Source organism: Rattus rattus, chromosome 6 (assembly GCF_011064425.1).
Source record: "Rattus rattus isolate New Zealand chromosome 6, Rrattus_CSIRO_v1, whole genome shotgun sequence".
Lineage (NCBI taxonomy): Eukaryota > Metazoa > Chordata > Mammalia > Rodentia > Muridae > Rattus > Rattus rattus.
The window spans coordinates 83,780,790-83,806,196 of NC_046159.1; the positions used below are offsets into that span (position 1 = coordinate 83,780,790).

At 36.5% G+C, this 25,407-nt stretch overlaps 2 protein-coding genes and 1 pseudogene across 2 annotated transcripts; 2 read left to right on the top strand and 1 right to left on the bottom strand.

The window, feature by feature from the left end:
• Positions 1 to 3,646: 3,646 nt before the first annotated feature.
• On the top strand, positions 3,647 to 4,558 carry LOC116902808 (putative vomeronasal receptor-like protein 4). Its single transcript, XM_032905141.1, has one exon. The coding sequence runs from the start codon at positions 3,647 to 3,649 to the stop codon at positions 4,556 to 4,558; it is 912 nt and encodes a 303-aa protein (XP_032761032.1).
• An 11,980-nt stretch (positions 4,559 to 16,538) lies between these two features.
• Positions 16,539 to 17,447, top strand: LOC116902809 (putative vomeronasal receptor-like protein 4). The gene has a single exon (XM_032905142.1). The coding sequence runs from the start codon at positions 16,539 to 16,541 to the stop codon at positions 17,445 to 17,447; it is 909 nt and encodes a 302-aa protein (XP_032761033.1).
• A 117-nt stretch (positions 17,448 to 17,564) lies between these two features.
• LOC116904365 lies at positions 17,565 to 21,114 on the bottom strand (annotated as a pseudogene).
• Positions 21,115 to 25,407: the final 4,293 nt, after the last annotated feature.

Consider the following 25,407-nt stretch of genomic DNA (forward strand, 5'->3'; position numbering starts at 1 on the left):
TATTTATATGAATCTCAAGCTATGAATATGCAACAAATATTAACTAAGGTAGTGTTTTTCAGTAATGTTCTATTGTGTTAAATTTTCATGTACTTATGAATTCTTAGGAAAGTTTCAATTAATAAAATAGTAAAGCATAAAGCTCTCAGCATCAGATAAGTTTTAAATTTTTTACATAGATTTGTTTAATTTATTACAATGATTTCTCATAAAGTAGATATTTTATAGCACTTTAAAAATATTTGGAAATCTCACCTCATTTACTAAACACGTGTAAAGGTATCTTTACACAAATGTAGTTTCCAATAGGAGTTTTAGTCATTTTATTAAAGTGAATTCCTTTTTCTTATTTCATATTTTCTAAATTGAACCTTGTAGCATCGAAGTTGAATAATATTGAATAAGCTTTTCATTAGCAGTGAGAAGTGTATTTACAATTCTTCAATAGTATAAAATTATTTAAAAGTCAAAATCACTAATAATATTCTAATTAAAACATTCTACTTAACATCTGTGTGTTTTCAGTTACACCTGTGCTAAATTTTATTTCTGAATACAAATTCATGCATTTAAGTTGTTTAATAATATCAGGTAAGGAGGGAGTGGGCAGCCTTGTTTTGTCCCTGATTTTAGTGGGATTTCTTCAAGTTTCTCTCCATTTAGTTTGATGTTGGCTACTGGTTTGCCATATATTGCTTTTACTGTGTTTAGGTATGTGCCTTGAATTCCCCATCTTTCCAAGACTTTTAACATGAAGGGGTGTTGAGTTTTGTCAAATGCTTTCTCTGCATCTAATGAGATGACTATGTGTTTTCTTTCTTTGAGTTTGTTTATATAGTGGATTATGTTGATGAATTTCCGTATATTGAATCATCCATGCATCCCTGGGATGAAGCCTACTTGATCATGATGGATGATCATTTTGATGTGTCCTTGGATTCAGTTCGTGAGAATTTTATTGAGTATTTTTGCATGGATATACATAGAGGAAATTGGTCTGAAGTTCTCTTTCTTTGTTGAGTCTTATATCTAAACTAACATGTGGTTTAGATATAAGCATAATTGGGGCTTTCAGGATAACAGTTGAAATGTAAATAAAAACATATACAATGAAAAAAAGAGTATCAAGTAAGAGGTATGAATTACTATTTATTAAAATTATTAAGTATTTTTGCTGTCACTCTATATTTTACAAATTTTTCATAGAACTAATTTTGAGGGCAAGTTTTTTCTCTTTGTGGGATTCCTAAAAGTATCTTCATGTTGGTGACAGTGGACAATACATCAGCCAACAATTTCACCTGAAAGTTATGCACTTACTTCATGTCCTCTCTGAGCAGTCATATAGTTTTTAGGACAGTACTTACCAAATATGGAGAAGCTTAAAATGAAAATGATACTTCTGATTTATTATACTTGTATGTTCCCTATATTATTAAATCTTCATAAATAGAATACAAAGATCATTATATATGCCTAAAACAAACTGTTCTAAAATAAAATATTGTAATAATGAAGAGGTGAAATAATTGTTCACAGGAGAATGTAGAGCTGTGTATGAAAACACTTTTCCTTCTCTCTCTTTCTTTGTCTTTGTTTCTCTCTGTGTGTCTTTGCTGCATAGCTTCTTCAGACAGATGGCTGCAGACAACTTATACTTTTGGTCTGGATCAAGTCAATAGTGATAGCTTCTCCACTATTATAAACGTTTATAATATACTCTGGGTTTCAGTACATACAAGTAAATGTTACACAAATGTTTGTGTGATAAACATTTACAAAGCAATGGATATGAAATAGAGAGGTTGAAGTATATATCTTTCAGATAAGAAAAATCATTTTACATTTCTATTTTTTACTTTATTATATTATCATGTTTTATACTACTTAAATAAATGTGCTTATTATTAATTATTAATGTGTAATTAATAATAAATTATTATATGTATATGGTTTGTACCTTTGTATTTTTAAAATTATAATTTGGAAACAGTTCTTACAGTTTGCAGACCAAGGCTTGAAGTAAATATTATTCTGGAGGTTTATTTACTTATTCAATTTTTCAAATATGCATGGTTTGGCTACATATATTTTCTGTGTACCACTTTCATGATTGTTCAGAGAAGGCAGGTTTTGCATTAGAGTCACAAATGGTCATGTGGCAACACTGTCATTACTGAAAATCAAATCCAGGTCTTTTTTAAAGTAATGAGTGTTCATCAGTGAGCTACACCGCCAAGCCATACCCTAAACCTTTTATAAACAGAAAATCATGGTGCAGCCACTATAAATGTATGTCAGTGGCAGAATAAAATGAGTGGCTCTGGCAGTTGGAATGAATCTATTACAGAATTAAACTTTTTAGAAATAAAAATCATGTAAGTATAAAATGCATGATTAATGGTTTCATATTCATGAAAATCATGTAGTATGGTCTTAGTTACTAACTTCTGCATTATTTCTATACACACTTGCATGCATTAATGCATGCACCTATATATGGAGAATATACTAGTAAACTTAAAAATATAACTAGGCATGCTTTTTTCTCACAAAACCAGAGTCAATATAGTTATTTTCTATTTCTGTACCACAAGCTGATTTTAAAGTACTGGATTAAATTAATTCCACTAGAAGCTAATCCTAGAAACCAAGTCAAAGAACTAACATGGGCAACAAAGACTGATGATTGGAACTGTAAAAATTGTGATGGCTGAAGACATATGATAATACTGGGGACCTTGTTTCTCACTGCATAGAAAGTAATCTCTTTCAAAGTAGAAATTCTCAAACAGTACCACTATGTGGTCATTTTCGACAAGTCCATGTTTGTCATAATGTATGGAAAATAGTGATTGTCTTAATGTTATATGTTCTCTCTTATTGGAGGCTCCCAGTTCCATATTTTCAGGTATGATTATGTAGCATGTAGTAACTTGAGAAATCAGGAAAGAAAAATGGAACCATTGCCAGGATACAGTTGGGCATCGGAGCAGTAGACAGCAGAATTGCAGGGTACAAGTATTTTATGTACCTATGTCTTTAATTTACAGTCTAGATTTCTTGGAAAAAGGAACATTAAAATAGAAGAATTGAGAATGATAGTTTGCTAATTAAAATAGTGGGATTATCATGAATTAGCACTGTGCTTTCATTAGAATTATGAATCAAAATAGATAGTGAAATTATGAAATATGAGACTGAATCACCTCAACTTTTTATGTATATCTTTGGTGACTATTTTCCAGATCAACATAAGTTTTGTTCAGTTGTACAAATGTGAATAATATTCTGTGCTCCCAAATAAGACATTTTAAATCAATATGATTGGATTTCTGCTCCATGAGACTTACATGCAATACAGACTTACAAATCGTAAATTCTATTTAAATATGTATAAATACATTTATTATCTATAATTTTCTATATATACAGAAGAAATATGGAAGACATACAGAAATGTAGGCTATGGTGTACATTCTGGGTCATCAAAAGTAAAGAGACAGGCTAATCAACAATTAGTATGGAAAACAAAATAATGATAAGATATTTTATTGTGTCACAGGCTTGATGTATACTCTCTTTTTTTTTCAGATATATGAAATAAACTTCCACTATGCTGTTAAGATGAATACATTCTCTACTTATGTCATCATTCAAGAATGTTTTTTATTTCCAAGCTGGACTTGGAATCCTAGCAAATATGTTTCTTCTTTTTTTCTATACCTTCATAATTCTAGGTCACAAACCTAGGCCTACAGATCTGATCTCTTGTCAACTGACTTTCATCCACATAATAATGGTTCTTATTGGAGGGGATATTTTGTTTACAGACTTATTTGAGTTACTAAATATTGAGAATGACTTCAAATGTAAGACAATTTTTTATATTAGCAGAGTGATGAGAGGCCTCTCTATTTGCACCACCTGCCTCCTGAGTGTGTTCCAGGCTGTCACGATCAGTCCCAATACCTCTTTTTTGGCGAAATTTAAACAAAAACTAAAAAAGTATATGGTCTATGTTTTCTTGTGTATTTGGTCTTTCAATTTGTCCTTCAGTACCAACCGGATCTTCTATGTTGGTGGTTTTATCAATGTGAGTGAGAACAACCAGATGCAGGTCACTAAATCCTGCTCACTTTTACCCATGAACACCATTATCAGGGCATTGATTTTTACAATTTCAACCTCCAGAGATGTGTTTCTTGTAGGAGTCATGCTAACCACAAGTGTGTACATGGTGATTACCATGTTCAGGCATCAAAGGCAATGCAAGTATCTTTATAGCATCAGCAATCTGAGAGAGTCCCCTGAGAAAAGGGCCACCAAGACCATCTTGCTACTGGTGTCTTTCTTTGTCATCATGTACTGGGTGGACTTCATCATCTCATTCACCTCAGACATGTTATGGATGTACGACCCAGTCATCCTGACTTTTCAGAAGTTTCTGATGTACGCCTATCCTACAATTACCCCTTTGGTACAAATTAGTTCTGATAACAGAATAATAATTATGCTAAAAAATATGCAGTCAAAGCGTTACCGGAGTTTTGTTTAAAAAAGATTTTTTCTTTATAATTTATTAATCTAGTTTTCATTTATACCTCTGAGTGTTGTGCCAGAATGTATGCATGTGTGCATTCCTGGTGTCCACGAAGGTGAAAGATGTCATGGGATCCTCTGGACCTGGACATATAGCTGCTTATAAAGAATCATCCGGAGAAACACCAGCTATATTTTTTTCTAAGATGCAGGTCTTTTTAAACTTTAATAAATCAAGTGCAAAGCAAGATTTTTTAATATTATTTAAATAAAATTCGTTGTATTACACATATATGTTCTATTTTCATTTCTCTTGCCAAGTACTGTAGAGTTTTCTTTTAATTGGATTTTTTAAATTTATATTTCAAATGTTATTCCTTTTCCTAGTTACCTGGTCATAAACCCCCTATCCCATCCCCATCCCTTTCTTCTATAATGGTGTTCCCCTCCCCATCAACTCCCCTTACACCCTCCCCCAACGTTCCCCTACACTGGGGTTCAACCTAGGCATGCACATTTTGGTCATCCTTCTTCTTGAGCTTCATGTGATCTGTGAATTGTATCTTGGATAGTTCGAGCTTTTGGGCTAATATCCACTTATCAGTGAGTGCATACCATGTGTGTTTTTCTGTGATTGGGTTAACTCAACTCACTCAGGATGATATTTTCTAGTTCAATTCATTTGCCTATAAATTTCATGAAGTCACGGTTTTTGAGAGCTGAGTAGTACTCCACTGTATAGATGTACCACATTTTCTTTTGTTTTCTCTTCCCCCCCCCAAAACATATACACATTTTTATGGGATATTTTTTATTTACATTTCAAATGTTATTCTCTTTCCCGGTTTCCTGTTCATAACCCCCTTATATCATCCCCCTCCCCTTCTCCATCTACCCCCGTTCACAGCCCCTCTGACATTCTCCTAGACTGGGGGTCCAACTTTGGCAGGACCAAGGGCTTCTCCTTCCATTGGTGCTCAACAAGGCCTTCCTCTGCTACATATGCAGTTAGAACCATGGGCATGGGTCAGTCCATGTATAGGCTTTGGGTAGTGGTTTAGTTCCTGGGAGCTCTGGTTGGTTGGTTGTTCTTATGAGAACGCTCCTTCAGCTCTTTCACTCCTTTCTCTAATTCCTCCAACAGGGGTCCCGGTCTCAGTTCAGTGGTTGTGACATGCTCTGGCTGTGTCTCTCAGGAGACATTTATATTCAGTTCTTGTTAGCATGCCTTTCATAGCTGCATCAATCTTATCTAGTATTTGTGACTGCATATATATATATACACATACGTATATATATATATATATATATGTGTGCCATATGTGGGACAGACTGAATGGCCATTCCTTCAGTCTCTGATCCAAACCCTGCCTCCATATCCCCTCCTATGAATATTTTTGTTCCCCCTTTTAAGAAGGAAGTGAAGCGTCCTCACTTTGGTTGTCCTTCTTGAACTTCATGTGGTCTGTGGATTGTATCTTGGGTAATCTGAGCTTTTGGGATAATATCCACTTATCAGTGAGTGCATACTATGTGTGTTTTTCTGTGATTGGGTTACCTCACTCAGGATATTTTCTAGTTCAATCCACTTGCCTATGAATTTCATGAAGTCATTGTTTTTGATAGCTGTGTAGGACTCCTTTGTGTAGATGTACCACATTTTCTGTATCCATTCCTCTGTAGAAGGGCATCTGGGTTCTTTCCAGCTTCTGGCTATTATAAATAAGGCTGCTATGAACATTGTGGAGCATGTGTCTTTGTTGTACGTTGGAGAATTTTTTGAACATATGCCCAGGAGAAGTATAACTGGGTCCTCAGGTAATACTCTGTCCAATTTTGTAAGTAACCTCTAGATTGATTTCCAGAGTGGTTGTACCAGCTTGCAATCCCACCAACAATGGAGGAGTGTTCCTCTTTCTCCCTATCCTCACCAGCATCTGTTGTCATCTGAGTTTTTGATCTTAGCCAATCTGACTGGTGTGAGGTGGAATTTCAGGTTTGTTTTGATTTGCATTTCCCTGGTAAATAAGGATGTTGAGCATTTCTTGAGGTACTTCTCAGCCATTTGATATTCCTCAGATGAAAATTGTCCGTTTACCTCTATACCCCATTTTTAAATAGGGTTATTTGGTTCTCTGGAGTCTAACTTCTTGAGTTCTTTGTATATTTTGGATATTTGCCCTCTATCAGATATGGGATTGGTAAAGGTCTTTTCCCAATTTATTGGTTTCCATTTTGTCCTAATTGCAGTGTCGTTTACCTTACAGAAGCTTTAAAGTTTTATGAGGTCCCATTTGTCAATTCTTGATCTTTGAGCATAAGCCATTGGTGTTTTGTTCAGGAAATTTCTCCCAGTTCCCATGTGTTCAAGACTCTTCCCCACTTTTTCTTCTATTAGTTTGAGTGTATCTGGTTTGATGTGGAGGTCTTTGATCCACGTGGGCTTAAGCTTTGTAAAGGGCGATAAAAATTGATCAATAATGTGGACAGAAAGTAGTCTCCACTGATTTCTTTCTTTTTTTATTTTTATTTTTTTTATCTTTATTAACTTGAGTATTTCTTATTTACATTTCGATTGTTATTCCCCTTCCCGGTTTCTGGGCCAACATCCCCCTAGCCCCTCCCTCTCCCCTTCTATATGGGTGTTCCCCTCCCCATCCTCCCCCCATTACCACCCTCCCTCCAACAATCACGTTCACTGGGGGTTCAGTCTTAGCAGGACCAAGGGCTTCCCCTTCTACTGGTGCTCTTACTAGGCTATACATCTACCTATGAGGTTAGAGTCCAGGGTCAGTCCATGTATAGCCTTTGGGCAGTGGCTTAGTCCCTGGAAGCTCTGGTTGGTTGGCATTGTTGTTCATATGGGGTCTTGAGCCCCTTCAAGCTCTTTCAGTTCTTTCTCTGATTCCTTCAACGTTCTCAGTTCAGTGGTTTGCTGCTGGCATTTGCCTAAGTATTTGCTGTATTCTGGCTATGTCTCTCAAGAGAGATCTACATCCGGTTCCTGTCAGCCCGCACTTCTTTGCTTCATCCATCTTATCTAGTTTCGTGGCTCTGTATGTATGGGCCACAAGTGGGGCAGGCTCTGAATGGGTGTTCCTTCTGCCTCTGTTCTAAACTTTGCCTCCCTATTCCCTGCCAAGTGTATTCTTGTTCCCCCTTTTAAAGAAGGAGTGAAGCAATTGCATTTTGGTCATCCTTCTTGAGTTTCATGTGTTCTAGGCATCTAGGGCAATTCAAGCATTTGGGCTAATAGCCACTTATCAATGAGTGCATACCATGTGTGTTTTTCTGTGATTGGGTTACCTCACTCAGGATGATATTTTCCAGTTCTATCCACTTGCCTATGCATTTCATAAAGTCATTGTTTTTAATAGCTGTCTCCTCTGATTTCTTAGGAGTGTCTGTACTTCTCAGGTTCTCACTCTCTCCCCCATGGGATTTGGTTGCAGTGAATTGTGTTACCAGTTCAGTTCAGATCCAGGTGCAGGCCGGACCCAGCAGGTTCCTGCTGCTGACTGCTCCTATATTCCTGTATCCAGAGGCACTATGCAGTTTCCTCTTGGGCCAGGGATGTGGGAGAGGTGGGCAGAAGTGGCGGTTTGCCTTGTGGTCTCAGGATTGTTTGAACTTCTGGGTCTACTATAGAGTTCTTAAGTTAACTGTGTATAATCAGTTGATAGTTCCACATGAGTTCTCTTTCTCTTTTTTACTCTGTAAAATTCCCTTGCTGCCAAGTTTACTCAAAAGAAGATGCTTTATGATAGTGAATTTTTAAGCTTTCTCTTAAAAGGATTTTAATCAACACTCACTCCTCAAGAGTAGTTTAAATATTTTATTTTTGCTTTAATTCTGATTCTCAATTATATATTCTCTAGATCCATAAAAATAGAGTGAATTTAAAGTCAGCAATTTTTTTTACCACAGTTACTTAATGTGTCTTATATACAAATATCATGTGCCTGTTCATTTGTATTTCATTTTATCCACACTTACTACAATATTACTGGTAAATAAAAATCGTTTATTAAGCTTATATGTCATATAATATGTTTGTTGTATAACTATATGTATTTATGTGTATATAAGTCTACAGAAGAAATTTGTGTGTATTTGTGCACATGGAAACCAGGAGACAACCTTGGCTGTTGATCTTCATATGCCATTCACCGACTGTCTTGATTGAACATTTCTCTTTGGGCCAAGATGGTAGTTCCAGTTCTTCCCCTGTCTCTATGTCCCTAGTTCTGGCAAGTGGCACATATCCACTTCTGCTCTTGGACCCCAGCAGGTGTAGATATGTGCATAGTGCCACAGTCTATGAGTTTCTTTCTTTCTTTTATTTATAGTTTATTTATTTATTATTTACTTATCTATTTTTATTGGGTATTTTCTATTTATGTTTCAAATGTTATTCCCTTTCCTTATTTCCTGTCCATAGACCACCTATTACACCCCTCCCCCTTCTTCTATGAGGGTGCTCCCCACCTACCCACCCATCCCTTCCCACCTACCCACCCTGACATTTCCATCCACTGGGGGATCCAGAATTGGCAGGAACAAGGGTTTCTCCTCCCATTGGTGCCTGACAAGGCCATCCTCTGCTACATATGCAGCTGAAGCCATGGGTTCTTCCATGTGTACTCTTTGGGTGGTGGTTTGGTCCCTGGGAGCTCTGGTTAGTTGATATTGTTGTTCTTATGGGGTTGCAAGCCCCTTTAGCTCTTTTCTCTAACTACTCTAATAGGGACACCATTCTCAGTTCAATGGTTGGCTGCTAGCATTCACCTCTGTATTTGTTATGCTCTGGCAGAGCCTCTCAAGAGAAGCTATATCAGACTTCTGTCAACATGCATTTCTTGGCAGCAGCAATATTGTCTGGGTGTGGTGACTATATATATGGGCTGGATCCCCAGGTAGGGCAGGCTCTGAATGGCCATTCCTTCAGTCCCTGTTCCAAACTTTGTGTCCATATCTCCTCCTATGACTATTTATGTTCTCCCTTTTAAAAAGGACTGAAGCATCCATACTTTGCCTGTCCTTCTTCTTGAGCTTTATGTGGTCTGGGGATTGTTTTTTGGGTAATTCAAGCTTTTGGGCCAATATCCACTTATTAGTGAGTGCATACATGTGCGGTTTTTTTTGTTTTTTGTTTTTCTTTTTGTGATTGGGTTACCACGTTCAGGATGATATTTTCTAGTTCAATTCATTTGCCTATGGATTTCGTGAAGTCATTGATAGCTATGTAGGACTCCATTGTGTAGACGTTCCACGTTTTCTGTATCCATTCCTCTGTTGAAGTACATCTGGGCTCTTTCAAGCTCTGAGTATTATAAATAAGGCTGCTATGAACATTGTGGAGCATGTGTACTTGTTATATGTTGGAGCATCTTTTGGGTGTATGCTCAGGAGTGGTATAGCTGGGTCCTCAGGTAATACTCTGTCCAATTTTGTAAGTAACCTCTAGATTGATTTCCAGAGTGGTTGTACCAGCTTGCAATCCCACCAACAATGGAGGAGTGTTCCTCTTTCTCCCTATCCTCGCCAGCATCTCTTGTCACCTGAGTTTTTTACCTTAGCCATTCTGATTGGTGTGAGGTATAATCTCAGAGTTGTTTTTATTTGCATATTACTGATTACTAAGGCTGTTGAGCATTTTTTAAGGTACTTCTCAGCAATTTGATATTCCTCAGCTGAGAATTCTTTGTGTAGCTCTGTACCCCATTTTTTTCATCTTTATTAGCTTGGGTATTTCTTATTTACATTTCAATTGTTATTCCCTTTCCTGGTTTCTGGGCCAACATCCCCCTAACCCTTCTCCCTCCCCTTCTCTATAGGTGTTCCCCTCCCCCTCCTCCCCCATTGCCGCCCTCCCACCAACAATCACATTCACTAGGGGTTCAGTCTTGGCAAGACCAAGGGCTTCCCCTTCCACTGCTGTTCTTACTAGGCTATTCATTGCTACCTATGAGGTTCGAGCTCAGTTCAGTGGTTTGCTGCTGGAATTCGCCTATGTATTTGCTGTATTCTGGCTGGTAATTTGTTCTTGGTCAACTAATTCCTTCATTAGAATCAAATGCCATTTTTTATATCTTCTGATTAGATTTAATTCAAGGCCTGATTTGTCAGTTGTTAACATATTGACATCTGATTTCTTCCTGGTTCCACTGGAGTAATTTTGTCTATTTTTTATCTCTAAGATGGTGCCTATAATTACAACTAATATTTGTTTCTCAGAGGCAGCAGATACATATAAATTTATTCTTTATCCATTCCGTCAGTTTGTAACTTTTGAGTGGAAAACTGAGACCATTAATATTAAAGTGTTACTGATGTGTTTTAGTTTTGTTTGTCATGTTGTTGATTTGGGGTATTGTGTTCTCAGTGTTACTTTTTGTTATGGTGATTATGACTAGATATTCTTCTAGTTTCTCTGTTATTCTCATTCCTCCTTTTAGCCCAAAATAATGTTTCCCATGTTTTCTTTGAATTAGTTTGTTGAATATAAAATTACTTTATGCTGTCTCAGATATAGAAATTGTTCTTCCTTCAATTATAGCAGTAGTTTTGCTTGGTATAGTATTCTAGTTGGCTGTCATTTAGACATTCTGCCAGTTCTTATGATTTGAAAGTTTACCTTGTAAAATCAGAAGTTACTACTCAACAATTTCCTGTAATTAGGGGAGTTCTTTTTTCCACTTAATTTATTTATTTGTCACCTGAAGCTTTGCTCTTAGAGCTTTCAATCCACTTTTTATTTCTGCATACTTACTGTTTTACTTATAAGATGTGTGAAGATATTTTTATTCTGCTTTTGTGTTTTTTGTGTTTGTATGTGCTTCTTGTGGGACATGGGTTCATCTTTGAGCTGTTTTCGTCTATGATTTTATTCAATCTTGTGTGTTTGCCATGGAATTTGGATTATTTTCCTTCACCTGTGTCTATAATGTGAAGGTTGACTTATGTCATGTTGTCCCACATACATAATAGTTTCTAGGCATGCACTCTGTCAACTGAGCTACATCCCAAGCACACACCACAGTTTTCCCTAATAATACAGTTATACTTCGTTACTTTACTTGTTGTGTAAGAAAGATTACTTTTCATAACTGTGCTTGGAGGAGGAAACATTCTCGCAATTTTATCATAAGATCTGCTAATTTCTAGGTGACCCACTGAAGCCACTCTCAAGTAAGTATGAAATGAACCATGAATGGTTTCAAAGCAGGAAGGATATTTTCAGGAATCTAAAATGTTTTCTATTACTTTCAAGTGATATAATAATAATAATTAATAATAATAATAATAACAATAACAATAATAACTTTTCTTTTGTTTATAAGGACTAGGATCATTTACTCTATACAGGCAGATATTTCCTGGAGGGATAGCTCACACTTAGGAAGCCTAGAGCTCAGCTGTTCCTACTCTATGGTTGTCTTGAAATTGGGAAAGTTTACTTCTCCATTTGATGTTATCACTTTGTAACAACCTCAAGGTCACAACTGCCTTCTGCAGATGACGTGATAATTATGGGACTATAGGGGGATGAGATGATGACATTTCTTCCTTATAACTACTTCTTAGGATCCCATTCTCCAAGGATATTTGTTAAAGGTCAAGCTGGGTGAGTGTTTCCTTTTCTCTTCATTTTAGTGAAAACTGTAAGTAAGTGGTAGAAGAATGGAGGAGTCTGTAACAAATGGGAGGAGAATTCTCTGCATAGAGTATTGCTTTTGAGCCATACTGTATAATAAGCATTCGAAAGATGCTTGTAGACATGAAGGTATCAGTTGTAACCACTTACAATAGAACACATATTTAATATGATCTCTGATTTTACATGTAACACTTGAAAGGGGCTATTGGAAAGAGGACAGGGGCCTAGCAGATAGATAGATAGATAGATAGATAGATAGATAGATAGATAGATAGAGAGATAGAGAGATAGAGAGATAGAGAGATAGAGAGATAGATAGATAGATAGATAGATAGATAGATAGATAGATAGATAGATAGATAGAGGAAAGAGAGAGGAAAGGCTAACGTTCATCAATGGGTATTTTATATTGAATGAGCATGGCATGAAACCCATCATTTTTACAATGAATATGTGTGGAAAAAATTCACTCTAAATGCAATATTTTAGAAAGCACATCTGACAGAGGATTCTTCTGAATGTTTGCTCTAAGAATTTGAAGATCATGGTTTCAACTAGGTAATATCAACTGTGTTATGTTTCAATTCCTGTAACAAAACATTGAAATAACTTAGAGGGCAAAAACAAAGAGAGCACATTTTTGGTGTGCAGGAGTACTTTTGTGCTTCACATTTCCTCATTTTCCTTCTTTTCCTGTTAACTGAACGTATGTTTTTTGTACAATGAAACTTAGGCAGCAATATACAAGAAATGATAACTAATTTAGTGTTTATCAGTAATTTCCTACTTTGTTAAGTTTGCATATATTTTGGATTTTTAGGAAAGTTTCAATTCATGGCCTAGGAAATTATCAGAGGTTGTTAACATTATATAATATTTTTTTAATTTGAGAGAATTTTTATTCAATTGCAAACTAAAAAGGAACTCTTTTCTGTGTGTTTCAAAAGTATTGGGAAATCTTGCCTCATTTATTTATTAAATCTATGTAAAGTTATTTTATTTACAGGTGAACTGGACAAATTTCAGTAGATATTTGAGTATTTCAATTAAAATAAATTCAGTTTAAGTATTTTAAGTTTTCTAAATTGAACCTTTTAACATTGTTCCTGATATAGTATTGAGTAAACTGTTCATTAGTGGTGAGAAAAATATTTGTAACTCTCAAGCAGCATAAAATTATTTAAAGTCAAATCCCCTCCCAGTTTCCTCTAATAATACCATTTCTTGTTGAGATATGCATTCCCAAAGAAATGCAAAGTAAATTTAAGTTTAGGTGATGAATATCACAAACCTGTTTTTGTTTTTGTTGAATATCATTTACTAATGTATTTAAGATTAAAATAGAAAATTTAGACAGTGTGGTGGTACATGCCTATGACCTCAGAACTTTCAGGGATAAGGGTTTGATTGAAGTAAGTCTGAACTACTGGTTGCTCCTCCTCCTCCTCCTCCTCCTCCTCCTCCTCCTCCTCCTCCTCCTCGTCCTCCTCGTCCTCCTCCTGCTCCTCTTCCTTCAACAACAAAAACAACAACACACATACACACACATACACATCAATATTGAACAATAAAACAAAAATGCAGAATAATGAAATTGATGATGTTAAAAAATGGAGCAAAATGCTGCTACTTAGCATCATTATATCACTGGCCAGAGTAACAATGTTAAGAAAACCAAATGACAAGAAGTCTTATAACTAGCTTGAGTGACTAAGATCTTCATCTCCTGGCATTCCTGAATACTTATTCTTGTTGTTGACAGTGCACATCAGCCAACACCACATATCTTGTCACCGGAAAGTAATGTTTTCACTTTATGTTCTTTGTGATCTGTCATATAGCTTTTAGGTCGTTACTCACTAAATATGGTAACACTTAAGATAAAATTGATTCTTGTCATCTGTTATGTTTGTATGTTCCTTAGATTATTAAATCTCCATAAAGTAGAAGGCAAAGATCATCATAAATTCATAAACTGAGACTGTTACAAAATCAAATACTAGGAGAATAGAGGTAAAGTGATCTTCCTTTTAGTTTGTAGATAAATAGAGAGCAACTCTCAGTCTGATTGCAAATCTCTTGAGATAGCTGTCTGTACAATGTTCTGTTTTTTGGTCTGGGTCAATTTAATAGTTATGGCTTCTTTACTTTTATGAATGTTTATGGATTCATTTTGGGTTTTCGTACTTACTACTAAATAATTCAGTTCAAATAACCGTGAATGCGCATCGTATTGTGATTATTTTTCAAATAAAACAAATGACTTTTTTCATTGTATGCATATGTTAACAACTCTGTAGTCATGGTAGCTATGGTTTTTTTCTTGTCCAATCTTAGCTTGCATGAACCCCAGAGAAAGATACTGCTTGATCAATTATAAGATGCATTATTTTTGTATGTGACAAACATTTACAAAGCAATGGATGTGAAGAGAGTCTTTGAAGAACATTCCTTTGGGAAAAGAAAAAAAACACTTCAGATTACTATCTTTTATCTTCTATGATCATCTTTTCATATTGCTTTACTACATGTGCTAATAAATAAATTGTAGGTTTAAAAGTAAAATAGTGGTTTCTTTGATAGCTGTGAGTAGTTCTTTTATCCTTAATAGGAATTCATAAAGGGTTTTAATGTGATGGGAACTGAAGTGGAATTTGTCTAGGATCATTGATAACTTTAATAGTTACATAATTAATAGGGTGTAGAAAGCACAATAATGGTCTCCCAGTATATCTGTATCTTTGATTATAAATTCTGAGGATATAAAATTTCTTGGAGGAAAAAAACAGTAAAAAATTTACTTGAAATAGAACTTTTGTTGATGTGGAAAGTTAAAGGTTCTTTGGAAAATTTATAGGCTGCTGTTTTGCTGGGGTCAACATGCAAAGGAACATTTAGCTGAAGTGGACACAGGTGAAAGATTAAGTCAAACTTCTGAAGGCACATTTAGCTGAAGCAGACACAGATAAAAGGATGTTGTGCTACAGCAAGCACGTGAAAGGATACACGATGAAAGATTCTTTGCTAATAACACACATGCATTGGTCTGTCTTACAGTGTGTTGTTGAGCTGCACTCTTTGGTTCTCCATAGAAAGAATCACCCTGAAAAGCTTCTGTTGGTATGCTGCAGTTATTGCCCCTTCTGTGGACTCAGGCTGATTGGCCGAATGATATGAGCTGAGACAGACCCATGCTTAGGCAAAACATATGCTGAGAGAAGACATGTACTGAGGCAAGACATGTGGAGGACATGATGTTTGGAGGGTATGAATAGGACTTGAATGACAGTGATGGGAGGCCAAGCCAGGTTTGCTTATAGAGCTAGCTGTGCAATGCTTGTGGGTCTCATGTCTTCACTGATCTTCACTTCTCTGAGAGACGTACAGCTGAAAACTTCTGGCATTCCTCTGGGTCCCTCCTGCTGACTGGTGCCAAGGCTGAGGCTTGGCTATTTCTATTAGATTGTGTCACCACTGTTGCTACCCTGACTCTACTCAACTCTACTCATATTTTGTCCTTGCACTGTTCACAAGTGGATCGAGCTATCACTGCTAACGTGTGAACTGAACTGCATGTTTCCAGACAACAAAGATAGAAGTTGCTCCAAAGGATCTTTCTAAACAGGTCCACTTCTACCTGCCCCATCCCTTCACCTCAACCCTTTCTTTCTCATTACCTCTAGTGGGTGATGGGCTAAAAGGGAGCTTAAAGCATTTAAGAACCATAACTAAAAATAAGGATTGAAAAAAATTAAAAACATATTTTGGTGATTAAATAGTGAGAAAATCATGAATTATTACTGTGATTCATTAGAATTATGAGTCAAAACATGGATAGTTGCAAAAGAGAGCATAGTAAAATTACAGAATATGAGGCAGAATCTCATCTGATCATTTGGAGTTTTTCCCATACCAACAGGTGCTTTGTTTAGTTGTATGGGTGTGACTACTATTCTGTATTCATCACTACTGTTTTAAGTATTTATTATAAAGTGTAAGAATTTAAATCAATAGGATTGGATTTCTAAGGCATTAGACTCGGGTGCTTGAAACAAAGTATTCATTCTGTATAGATATGACTGTAAAGGGCACTTATTATTTGTAATATATTATATAGAGAAGATATATAGATGGTATATAAACATATAGGGTATGATGTGCTATCTGGAACATCAGAAATTGAAGAGACAGATCAATGAAGAATTAGTGGAGAAAATAGAATGGTGATAAAGACACACCATCCAATGAATCACAAGTTTCACGTACACACTGTTTTTTTCCCAGATGTATGAAACACACTTCTATTATGCTCTTAGGATGAATATACTCTCCTCTTATGTCCTCATTAGAGAATATCCTTTATTTCCAAGCTGGACTTGGAGTCCTAGCCAATATGTTTCTTCTTCTTTTTTATATTTTTATAATCGTAGGTCACAGACCTACACCCATGGACCTGATCTCCTGTCAACTGACCATCACTCATATAATGATGATCCTCACTAGAGGAAATATTTGGCTTGTAGACATATTTGAGTCACTAAACATTGAGAATGACATCAAATGTAAGGCAATGTTTTACACAAGTAGGGTGATAAGAGGCCTCTCTATCTGTATCACCTGCCTCCTGAGTGTGTTCCAGGCTATCACAATAAGTCCCAGTACCTCTTTGATGGCAAGATTTAAACATAAACTAAAAAGATACGTGATAAATGCCTTATTTTATATTTGGGTCTTCAATTTGTCTGCCAGCAGTGACGCAATATTGTCTGTTGGTGGTTTTACCAATGTGAGTGAGATCAAGCAGGTGAAGATCACTAAAACCTGCTCACTCTTCCCCATGAACTATATCATTAGGGGATTAACGTTTATACTTTCATCATCCAGAGATGTGTTTTTTGTAGGAGTCATGTTGAATGCAAGTGCATATATGGTGATTATCTTGCACAGACATCAGAGGCAACACAGGAATCTTCATAGCATCAGCCACCTGAGAGCATCCCCTGAGAAAAAGGCCACCCAGACCATCTTGTTGCTGGTGGTTTGCTTTGTGACCATGTACTGGGTGGACTTCATCATCTCATCCACCTCAGTCCTGTTATGGGTGTACCATCCAGTCTCCCTGACTTTTCAGAAGTTTGTGACTAATGCCTATCCCACAATTACCCCTTTGGTACAAATCAGTTCTGATAAGAGAATAATCAAGGTATTGAAAAACCAGCAGTCCAAGTTCCACAGGATTTTCTAAAAACTGATTATTTCTCCTCTTTTGAATATGATTAATATATTGTTATTTATAAGTACAAGTGTTGTACCATCATGCATGCATGTTTGCATTCCTGATGCTCACAGAAGTCAGAAGAGGTCATGGGTTCCCTGGAAATGCAGTTTCAGATGACTGTGTTCCATGCTGTTGTAGAAAAAATAATTGTATTTTTTCTAAATTACAGAACCTTCTTAAACTTCAATTTTTCAATTAACAAAGTGACATCTTCATATGAATCAAATAAAGTTTGTGGCATTACATACATATATTCTTTTTAAAAATACTTTAAATGTTTTTCAGTCCAGTCATTGCTGTTTTCTTATCCCTGTACTGTATGATTTTCTGTCAACTTTACAGAAGCTAAATTCATCAAAGAGAAATTATCCCCAGTTGAAAAATTGCCTCTATGAGATCCATACTAGTAGTCAGGCATTTTCTCAATTGGTGATCAATAGGGGAAGGCCTAGTTCAAGGTGCGTGGTGACATCCCTTTGCTGGTTGTTAAGGATTCTGTTAGAAACAACCACTGGAAACAAGGCAGTGAGCAGCAGGACTCCCAGACCTCTGCATTATCTCCTGCCTTGAAGATCATGTGCCTTGCCAACATGTGTTTTATTCATGGTGTTTTTTCATTCCTATAGAATCCCTAATATAAACCCTCTACCCAATATGTACCTGGTAAAACAAAATCTTTTCCCATTCTGAAGCTGTTAATATGTCTGTATGATTGTTTCTTTCTCCGTTCCAAAGACTTTTAGTTGATGATGTCCCATCTACTAATTGTTGTTCTTAGTGCCTGTATAAATACTATTCTGCTCTGAATATTTGTTGAACTCTGAATAGAGTTCAACACTATTCCTAACTTTTCCATCTATCAGGTTCAGTCTATCCAGCCTTATGCTGAAAGCTTTGATACATTTGTACTTGAGTTTTGTGTAGTGTGAGTAGTATGGATCTATTCTCATCCATCCATAGGCAGGAATTAAGTTTGATCATTACTATTTTTTGAAGATAAAGTCTTTTATCTATTGTATTTCTGATTTCATCAAAACTCAGGTGTCCATTAGCATGCAGACTGATGTCTGAGTCTTCACTTGGATTCCTCTAATCAATGAGTCTGTTTTTATACCAATGCTGTGCTGTTTTTATTACTATGGCTCTATAGTTCCATTTAAGATCAGGAATCATGATACTGAAGAACTACTCTGCCTCCATCTTAGGCTTAAAAGCCATCCTATAGTAAAGGCAAACTAGATTCATCCCTGTTTATGGTTAAAAACCTGTTTTGGAACACTTATACCCATGACCATAACTACAAATTGTAATTTTGATTTTATTTGTTACCTACTTTTGATGATGGTCCTAAACTGCTTTAGCCTCAATTTAGTACACCACCCACCAGAGGCAGTGGAAAGGAAATGATGCAAGGGAATTGGATCTGTTTAGAAATCATTCTTTGGAGCAACTTTCGTCTGTGTTGTCTGTCTGGAAATCATCAGTTCAGTTCACAGGTCAGCAACAGCAGCCTAATCCACTAGAAAACACTTCATAGATGCACCAGCAGTCCAGTATAGTAGAGTCAGGAGAGCAGTGATACTACCTAGCAAACATAGCCAGGCCTCAGCCTTGGCACAAGTCTGCATGATGGGACCAGGGAGGAATGCCAGGAAATGTTCTAGGCTGTGCCTGTCTCAGAGAAACAAACATCAGTGAAGACTTTATACCATTGAACAGCTAGCTGTACCAGCAAGCCAAACTCAGAGTCTTCCACTGTCCATTCAGATCTTTTTTATTCTTCTTCCAAACATCACAAGTCTACCAAGGGTCTTGCCTCAGCATGTATCTTGCCTTAACATGCATTTCTGTCTCAGTAGACTTTACCCTGCCCATAAGCCTTAGTTTCTGGAAGTGGCAGGCAAGAAGCCTCAGTACACCACCAGAAGTTTATTGGTGCATTTCTCTTTATGGATTCCTGAGAAATAGAACTGAACTATGCAATGTATGGAAGACTAACACATGCAAGTCATTAGCAAAAATGTTTCATCACATGTCCTTTACATGCTTGCTTTAGCCGAACATCCTTGCTCCTGTATCTGCCTCAGTGAAATGTTCCTTCATGAGCCTTCTCCGTCTTGCGACTGTGTCTGCTTCAACAAAACTTTCCTTCATGTGTTTACCTTAGTAAAACACCATTCAACAAAACTGACTTCCCAAAGAAAGCTTAAGTTTCTACATCATATTCCCCTTTCTGTTTAAATTTTTTTCTTTTTTCTAATATTAGCAATCCATACAAAATAGAAATAATTATAAGAACCATCACATATCCAATAAATGACTTATGTATAATTTAGTCAAACAGTAGTCTAGCAATTTTTTTTTAAATTTTAATAATAAACAATAATTAAACAAAACACTTAAATTCTATTAAAGTACAATATAAATTATATTAATGAAACAAAACACCTTAAGTTTCTATTAATATAGAATAATTTAAAAAACCTCAAATATCTATTTTTATAGATTAATTAAACAAGAAGCTACATTTCTATCGATATAGAACACAATTATTAAAGAAACACATTAAATTTTTATTATATATAATAATTAAACCAAAAACCTTAAATTTTTATTAATCTAAAATAAGCAAATCCCAGGATTATAACAACCATAAGACATCAAGAGACTACCTCCTCTCTAACTTGAGGTATTAGGATGATGGTTTTCATACATATATTTGTTTCCTGATGAATTGGGGCAAAGAATTCTTGTTTGTGGGCCCCATAGAAAAAATGGTTAGTTTGACAAAAGCTAGAAGTAGCATTTTTCCCAGTCTCTGTATTTATCCAGACTCTGTATTATCTGTCCATGTTTTATGGTCAATTCTCTTATACTAGCACTTTTGTAGTTGATTTGCATGCGTTTCTTGAGAAATCAGTAACTAAGACAGTCTGTGAATCAGTTGGGCTTTGTGAAGGCATCCATGTCTCAGGTAATAAGAGGGTTTCCCTGGTCAGATCTGATCTTTATAAGTTTGTTGGTAACAATTTTTTCACTCCCTTTAGATAGGAATAACCATGTCCCCATCAAAAAACTATTGCAGGTTTCCATTCTAATGTATAATTTTTCATTTTGACCTGTTGTAATTATATAAATAACAAAATACCTTAGATCATACCAGCACACAATTTAAAGTTATCTCAAATCTACCTGTTGACATATACTGGTTCTCAATCATGTTTCTCAAGAAGAAAAACATTATACATGCATAATCTTTATTTTCTTGACCCCCCACTGCCGGATGCTAGGAGCTTCCATGCTGAAAAAAGCAAAAAGATCTTTGACAAAAATTATTAAACCTATTAATACTAGATTAAAGACTGCCAGGAAAGAGGCTATGTGTCTATAGATTGGTTGAGGGAGATAATTCTCTCCTTCCATAGAGATGCCTGGATACCATTGGCCAAAAAACACATATGTACTTTTCAAACACATATGTGTACCCTCAGCATAATCAAATCTGGAATTTAAGTAGTGTCTCCACAGCATGCTGAATTTTTATTCTGTTGCTGGGCATATCACCTAGGTTGACAGAGGCCTTGCTGCAGACCACCACTGATGGTGCTACCAGCAGAAGCAGCAAGATTCTCATCATAATTGAGACAGCCACTCTGGCTTCCTTCAGACTAAGACTGTGAAAGCAGCAACAAGAGGCAGCACATCACTGAAAAATTTTGGTTCATTTCTTTCTATGGAGCACTGAAAAAGAGAGTTCAACTATACAATGTAAGGTAGATCAATATGTACATGTCATTAGTGAAGAATCCTTCATCACAAGTCCTTTTACTATACTTGCTTTAGGAGAACATCCTTTCTCCTGTGCCTGCTTCAGTGAAACATTCCTTCTGTGCCTGTTTCAGTGAAACATTCCTTCATGAGCCTTAGTTTTACTTGTGTTCACTTCAATGAAATATTCCTAACATGTTTGCCTTAGCAAAACGCCATCCAACTCAACTGACTTTCCCAAGAACCCTTAAGTTTCCACTTCAACACATTATTCTGTATTACTACCTGATCCAGGAATGACAATTAAGTCTTTGTTTCAAAAAGTTGTTTATAACCATCTTGCAAAATTACCTTTGTTTCTAATGGTCATATGACCACCTATGACTATATCCTAATGCCCATCTTGGAATGATGTCTTTGTTTCAGGTTCACCTAACCTGTCAAATTTATGTTCTACTTTTGTAGCCCTGTCTATTTTGGCCACCAAATCCCTACTTGGAAACCCTCTACCTCTGAGCTATAAAAGCCTTGTCCTTGTAACTTCTATGCTGACCTCTCAAACCCGAGTTTTGGGGGAGGTGACGCATGTAAATGAATAAAAATGCTTGCTTTAATTGTTTGCCTTAATTAATTTGAACGCAATTATTTGGGTTAGTAGTCTTTCTCCTCCCAACTTTGTTATTAACAATACCTTCTGCAGGTCTCAGGAGTGTTTTCAGTATCCTCATTTTTGTACTTTTGTTTGTTTGTTTTTGGTATGTCCATATGAAGTTAAGAATTATGACGTAAGTTCTATGAAAATACTGTGTTGAAGTTTCAATGGAGACTGCATTGAATCTGTAGATTCCTTTGATAAACTGCTTTAAACTTTTCCCTTTTCTTTTTGCTATATTAATCTTCCTGGTACACAAGCATGGGAAGTCTTTTCATCCTCTGATATATTTTTCAATTTCTTTCTTCAACATCTTAAATTTTTTATTGCACTTTAATATACTTTCTCTTGTTGTGTTAGAATTTTCCCAAGATATTTCATATATTTGGAGGCTACTGTTAAAGGTTTTAGTTCCTTGAGTTCTTTCTTTGTCCATTTGTATTACACAGGAAGACTACTTATTTTATGAGTTAATTTTTATCCAGTGAATTTGACAAAAGTATTTATCTGTTTCAAGAGTTTCTTGGTGGAGGTGTTCAGTGGTTTTCAACCTGTGGATCCTAACTCTTTGGGAGTTGACTGAGCTTTAATCAGGGGTTGCCTCAGACCATTATCAGAAATAGCAGATATTTACATTGACATTCATAACAGTATAAAAATTATAGTTATGAAGAAGCAAAATAATAATTTTACAGTTGGAGGCCATAATATGAGAAGAAATGTATTAAAGTGTTGCAACAGTAGGAGGATGGAAAACTGAAGTGGTAGTACTATTAATCTACACTATACTCCCCAGCACTTATGTTCATGCTCCTGGCTACTTACCCAAATGTTTTGGATTCACGGAGGAAACACACACACACACACACACACACACACACACACACACACACACACACTCTTCTATTTTAGTGTGCCTTAAACAGTGCAATAGTTGTTCACTTCCAAACCTCCTTGCAGTTAACATACTCCCCCCTCTGATATTCCTGAATTATTAGTTATTAAAATCTATATTCTGTCTTGACTGACATGGATCTAGGCTTGTAGTCCTCATGGACCACAGTCCACAACACTTACATATTTGCAGTGTCTCTGTCTCACTGTCGTATATTTCTCAGGCCAGGACCTTCTTTCCCAGCAATGGCAATTTTCCTCTTCCCTTGCATTCCTTCCCTAGGAACCACAATGTCTCACCCCTGTCTCCCTGCCCAGACATGGCAACGTTCTTTACCATTTAAAACCAGCTGAGGGCAGGGACCGCCAGTGTCTCACAGGCATACCTGTGAGTTTTTGTGTAATTTGGGAACTGAATTAACATAGTATAAATCCACAACAGAGAACAACTGTATTAGAGTCAAATAATATACTATCAATATTAAAGAGGGTTTTCAAGAGAATCATATCATAGAATAAATCTATATCTATATCTATATCTATATATAAACATGATTTTTTTAGAATAGCTTGCAGGTTAGGTTATGGTCCAACTAAGTCAATAATGGCTGTTCAAGAATCCAGTAATTATTGAACTCATGAGAATTGATGTCTCATCTGGTCTTCACTATTTTCCAGATTCCTCAAGAAGTAGGCTCTAATGCCTGTGAAAGAATGGACTTGTTATCAAGAACAAGGGTAATCAGACAAAGAGAGATAAAGCTTTCAACTTCTTTCCATGTTTTTTAAATAAGGTGCTAGGAGAAGGTGTAGTCCAGAATAAAGGTGGATCTTCCTATTTCAAAGATCTCAATTAGAAATGGGCCTTCCTATTTCAAATGACTTAATTAAGAAAGAGTCTTGCACAAGTGTACACAGTAATCTGAGTTTTAGTTAATTGCAGATATAGTCAAGGTGACAACTGAGAATAGCCATTCAATATTATAGCACCTGAAAATATACCTACTTTGATTCATTTCATATTTGTTATCTCCTTGATCTCCTTCGGTTGTCTTATTGATCCTTTAAGACTTGAAGTGCTGTATTGAATATGTGTGGCAAGAGAAGAGCCTGGTCAGAAGTCATGCAGACTCTAAGAGAACACAAATGCCAGCCCAGGCTACTATTCCCAACAAACTCTCAATTGGCATAGATGGAGAAACCAAAATATTTCAGGACAAAACCAAATTCAAACCCAATACAGCCCTACAGAGGATCCTAGAAAGAAAAATCTAACACAAGAAGGGTACCTGCACCAAAGAAAAGACAAAAGATTAAGCATCTCACAACAAAGAAAAAAGGAGAGAATGACAAGCACATAAAGCTACCCATAAAAACAAATATAGCAGGAACCAACAGTCATCTGTTGTTAATACCTCTCAATATTAATGGACTCAGCTCACATATAAAAAGACAAAAGCCACAGGAAAACACACATGGTATGCACTCATTGATAAGAGGATATTAGCCCAAATACTCAAATTACCCTAGATTCACAGAACACATGAAACTCAAGAAGAATGACCAAAATGCAGATGCTTCACTCATTTAAAAGGGGAACAAGAATACTGTTAGGATGGGATAGGGAGGCAAAGTTTAGAACAGAGACTGAAGAAACGCCCATTCAGAGCCTGCCCCACATGTGACCCATATACATACAGCCACCAAACTAGATAAGATGAATGAAGCAAAGAAGTGTAGGCTGACAGGAACCCGATGTAGATCTCTTCTGAGAGACACAGCCAGAATATGACAAATGCATAGGCAAATGCCAGCAGCAAACCACTGAACTGAGAACGGGACCACCGTTGAAGGAATTAGAGAAAGGACTGAAAGAGCTTGAAGGGGCATGAGACCTCATATGAACAACAATGCCAACCAACCAGAACTTCCAGGGACTAAGCCACTACCCAAAGAATATACATGAACTGACCCTGGGCTCCAACCTCATAGGTAGCAATGAATAGCCTAGTAAGGGCACCAGTGGAAGGGGAACCTTGGTCCTGCCAGGGAACCCCCAGTGAATAGGATTGTTGGGGGAGGGCAGTAATGGGGGGAGGATGGGGAGGGGAACACCCATATTGAAGGAGAGGGGTAGGGATTAGGGGGATGTTGGCCTGGAAACTGGGAAAGGGAATAACTATTGTAATGTAAATAAGAAATAACCAATTTAATAAAGGTGGAGAAAAAAAGACATAAGCTAACAGACTGGATATGCAAACGAGGTCCAACATTTTGCTGCATAAAAGAAACATACCTCAATGACAAAGACAGACACTATCTCAGAGTAAAAGGATAGAAAAAGGTTTTCAAAGCAAATAGTCCCAAGAAACAAGTTGGAGTGGCCATACTAAAAATTATCAAGCATGATGAGGAAGGACACTCCATATTTATCAAAGGAAAATCCACCAAGAGAAAGTCTCAATTCTGAACATCTGTGATGGTTTGCATATACTTGGTCCAGGGAGTGGCACTGTTAGAAGTTATGGCCTTGTTGGAGGAAGTGTGTCACTGTGGGGATGGGCTTGGAGACCCTCTTACCAGCTCCTCCTAGGATACTGAGTCTGTTTCTGG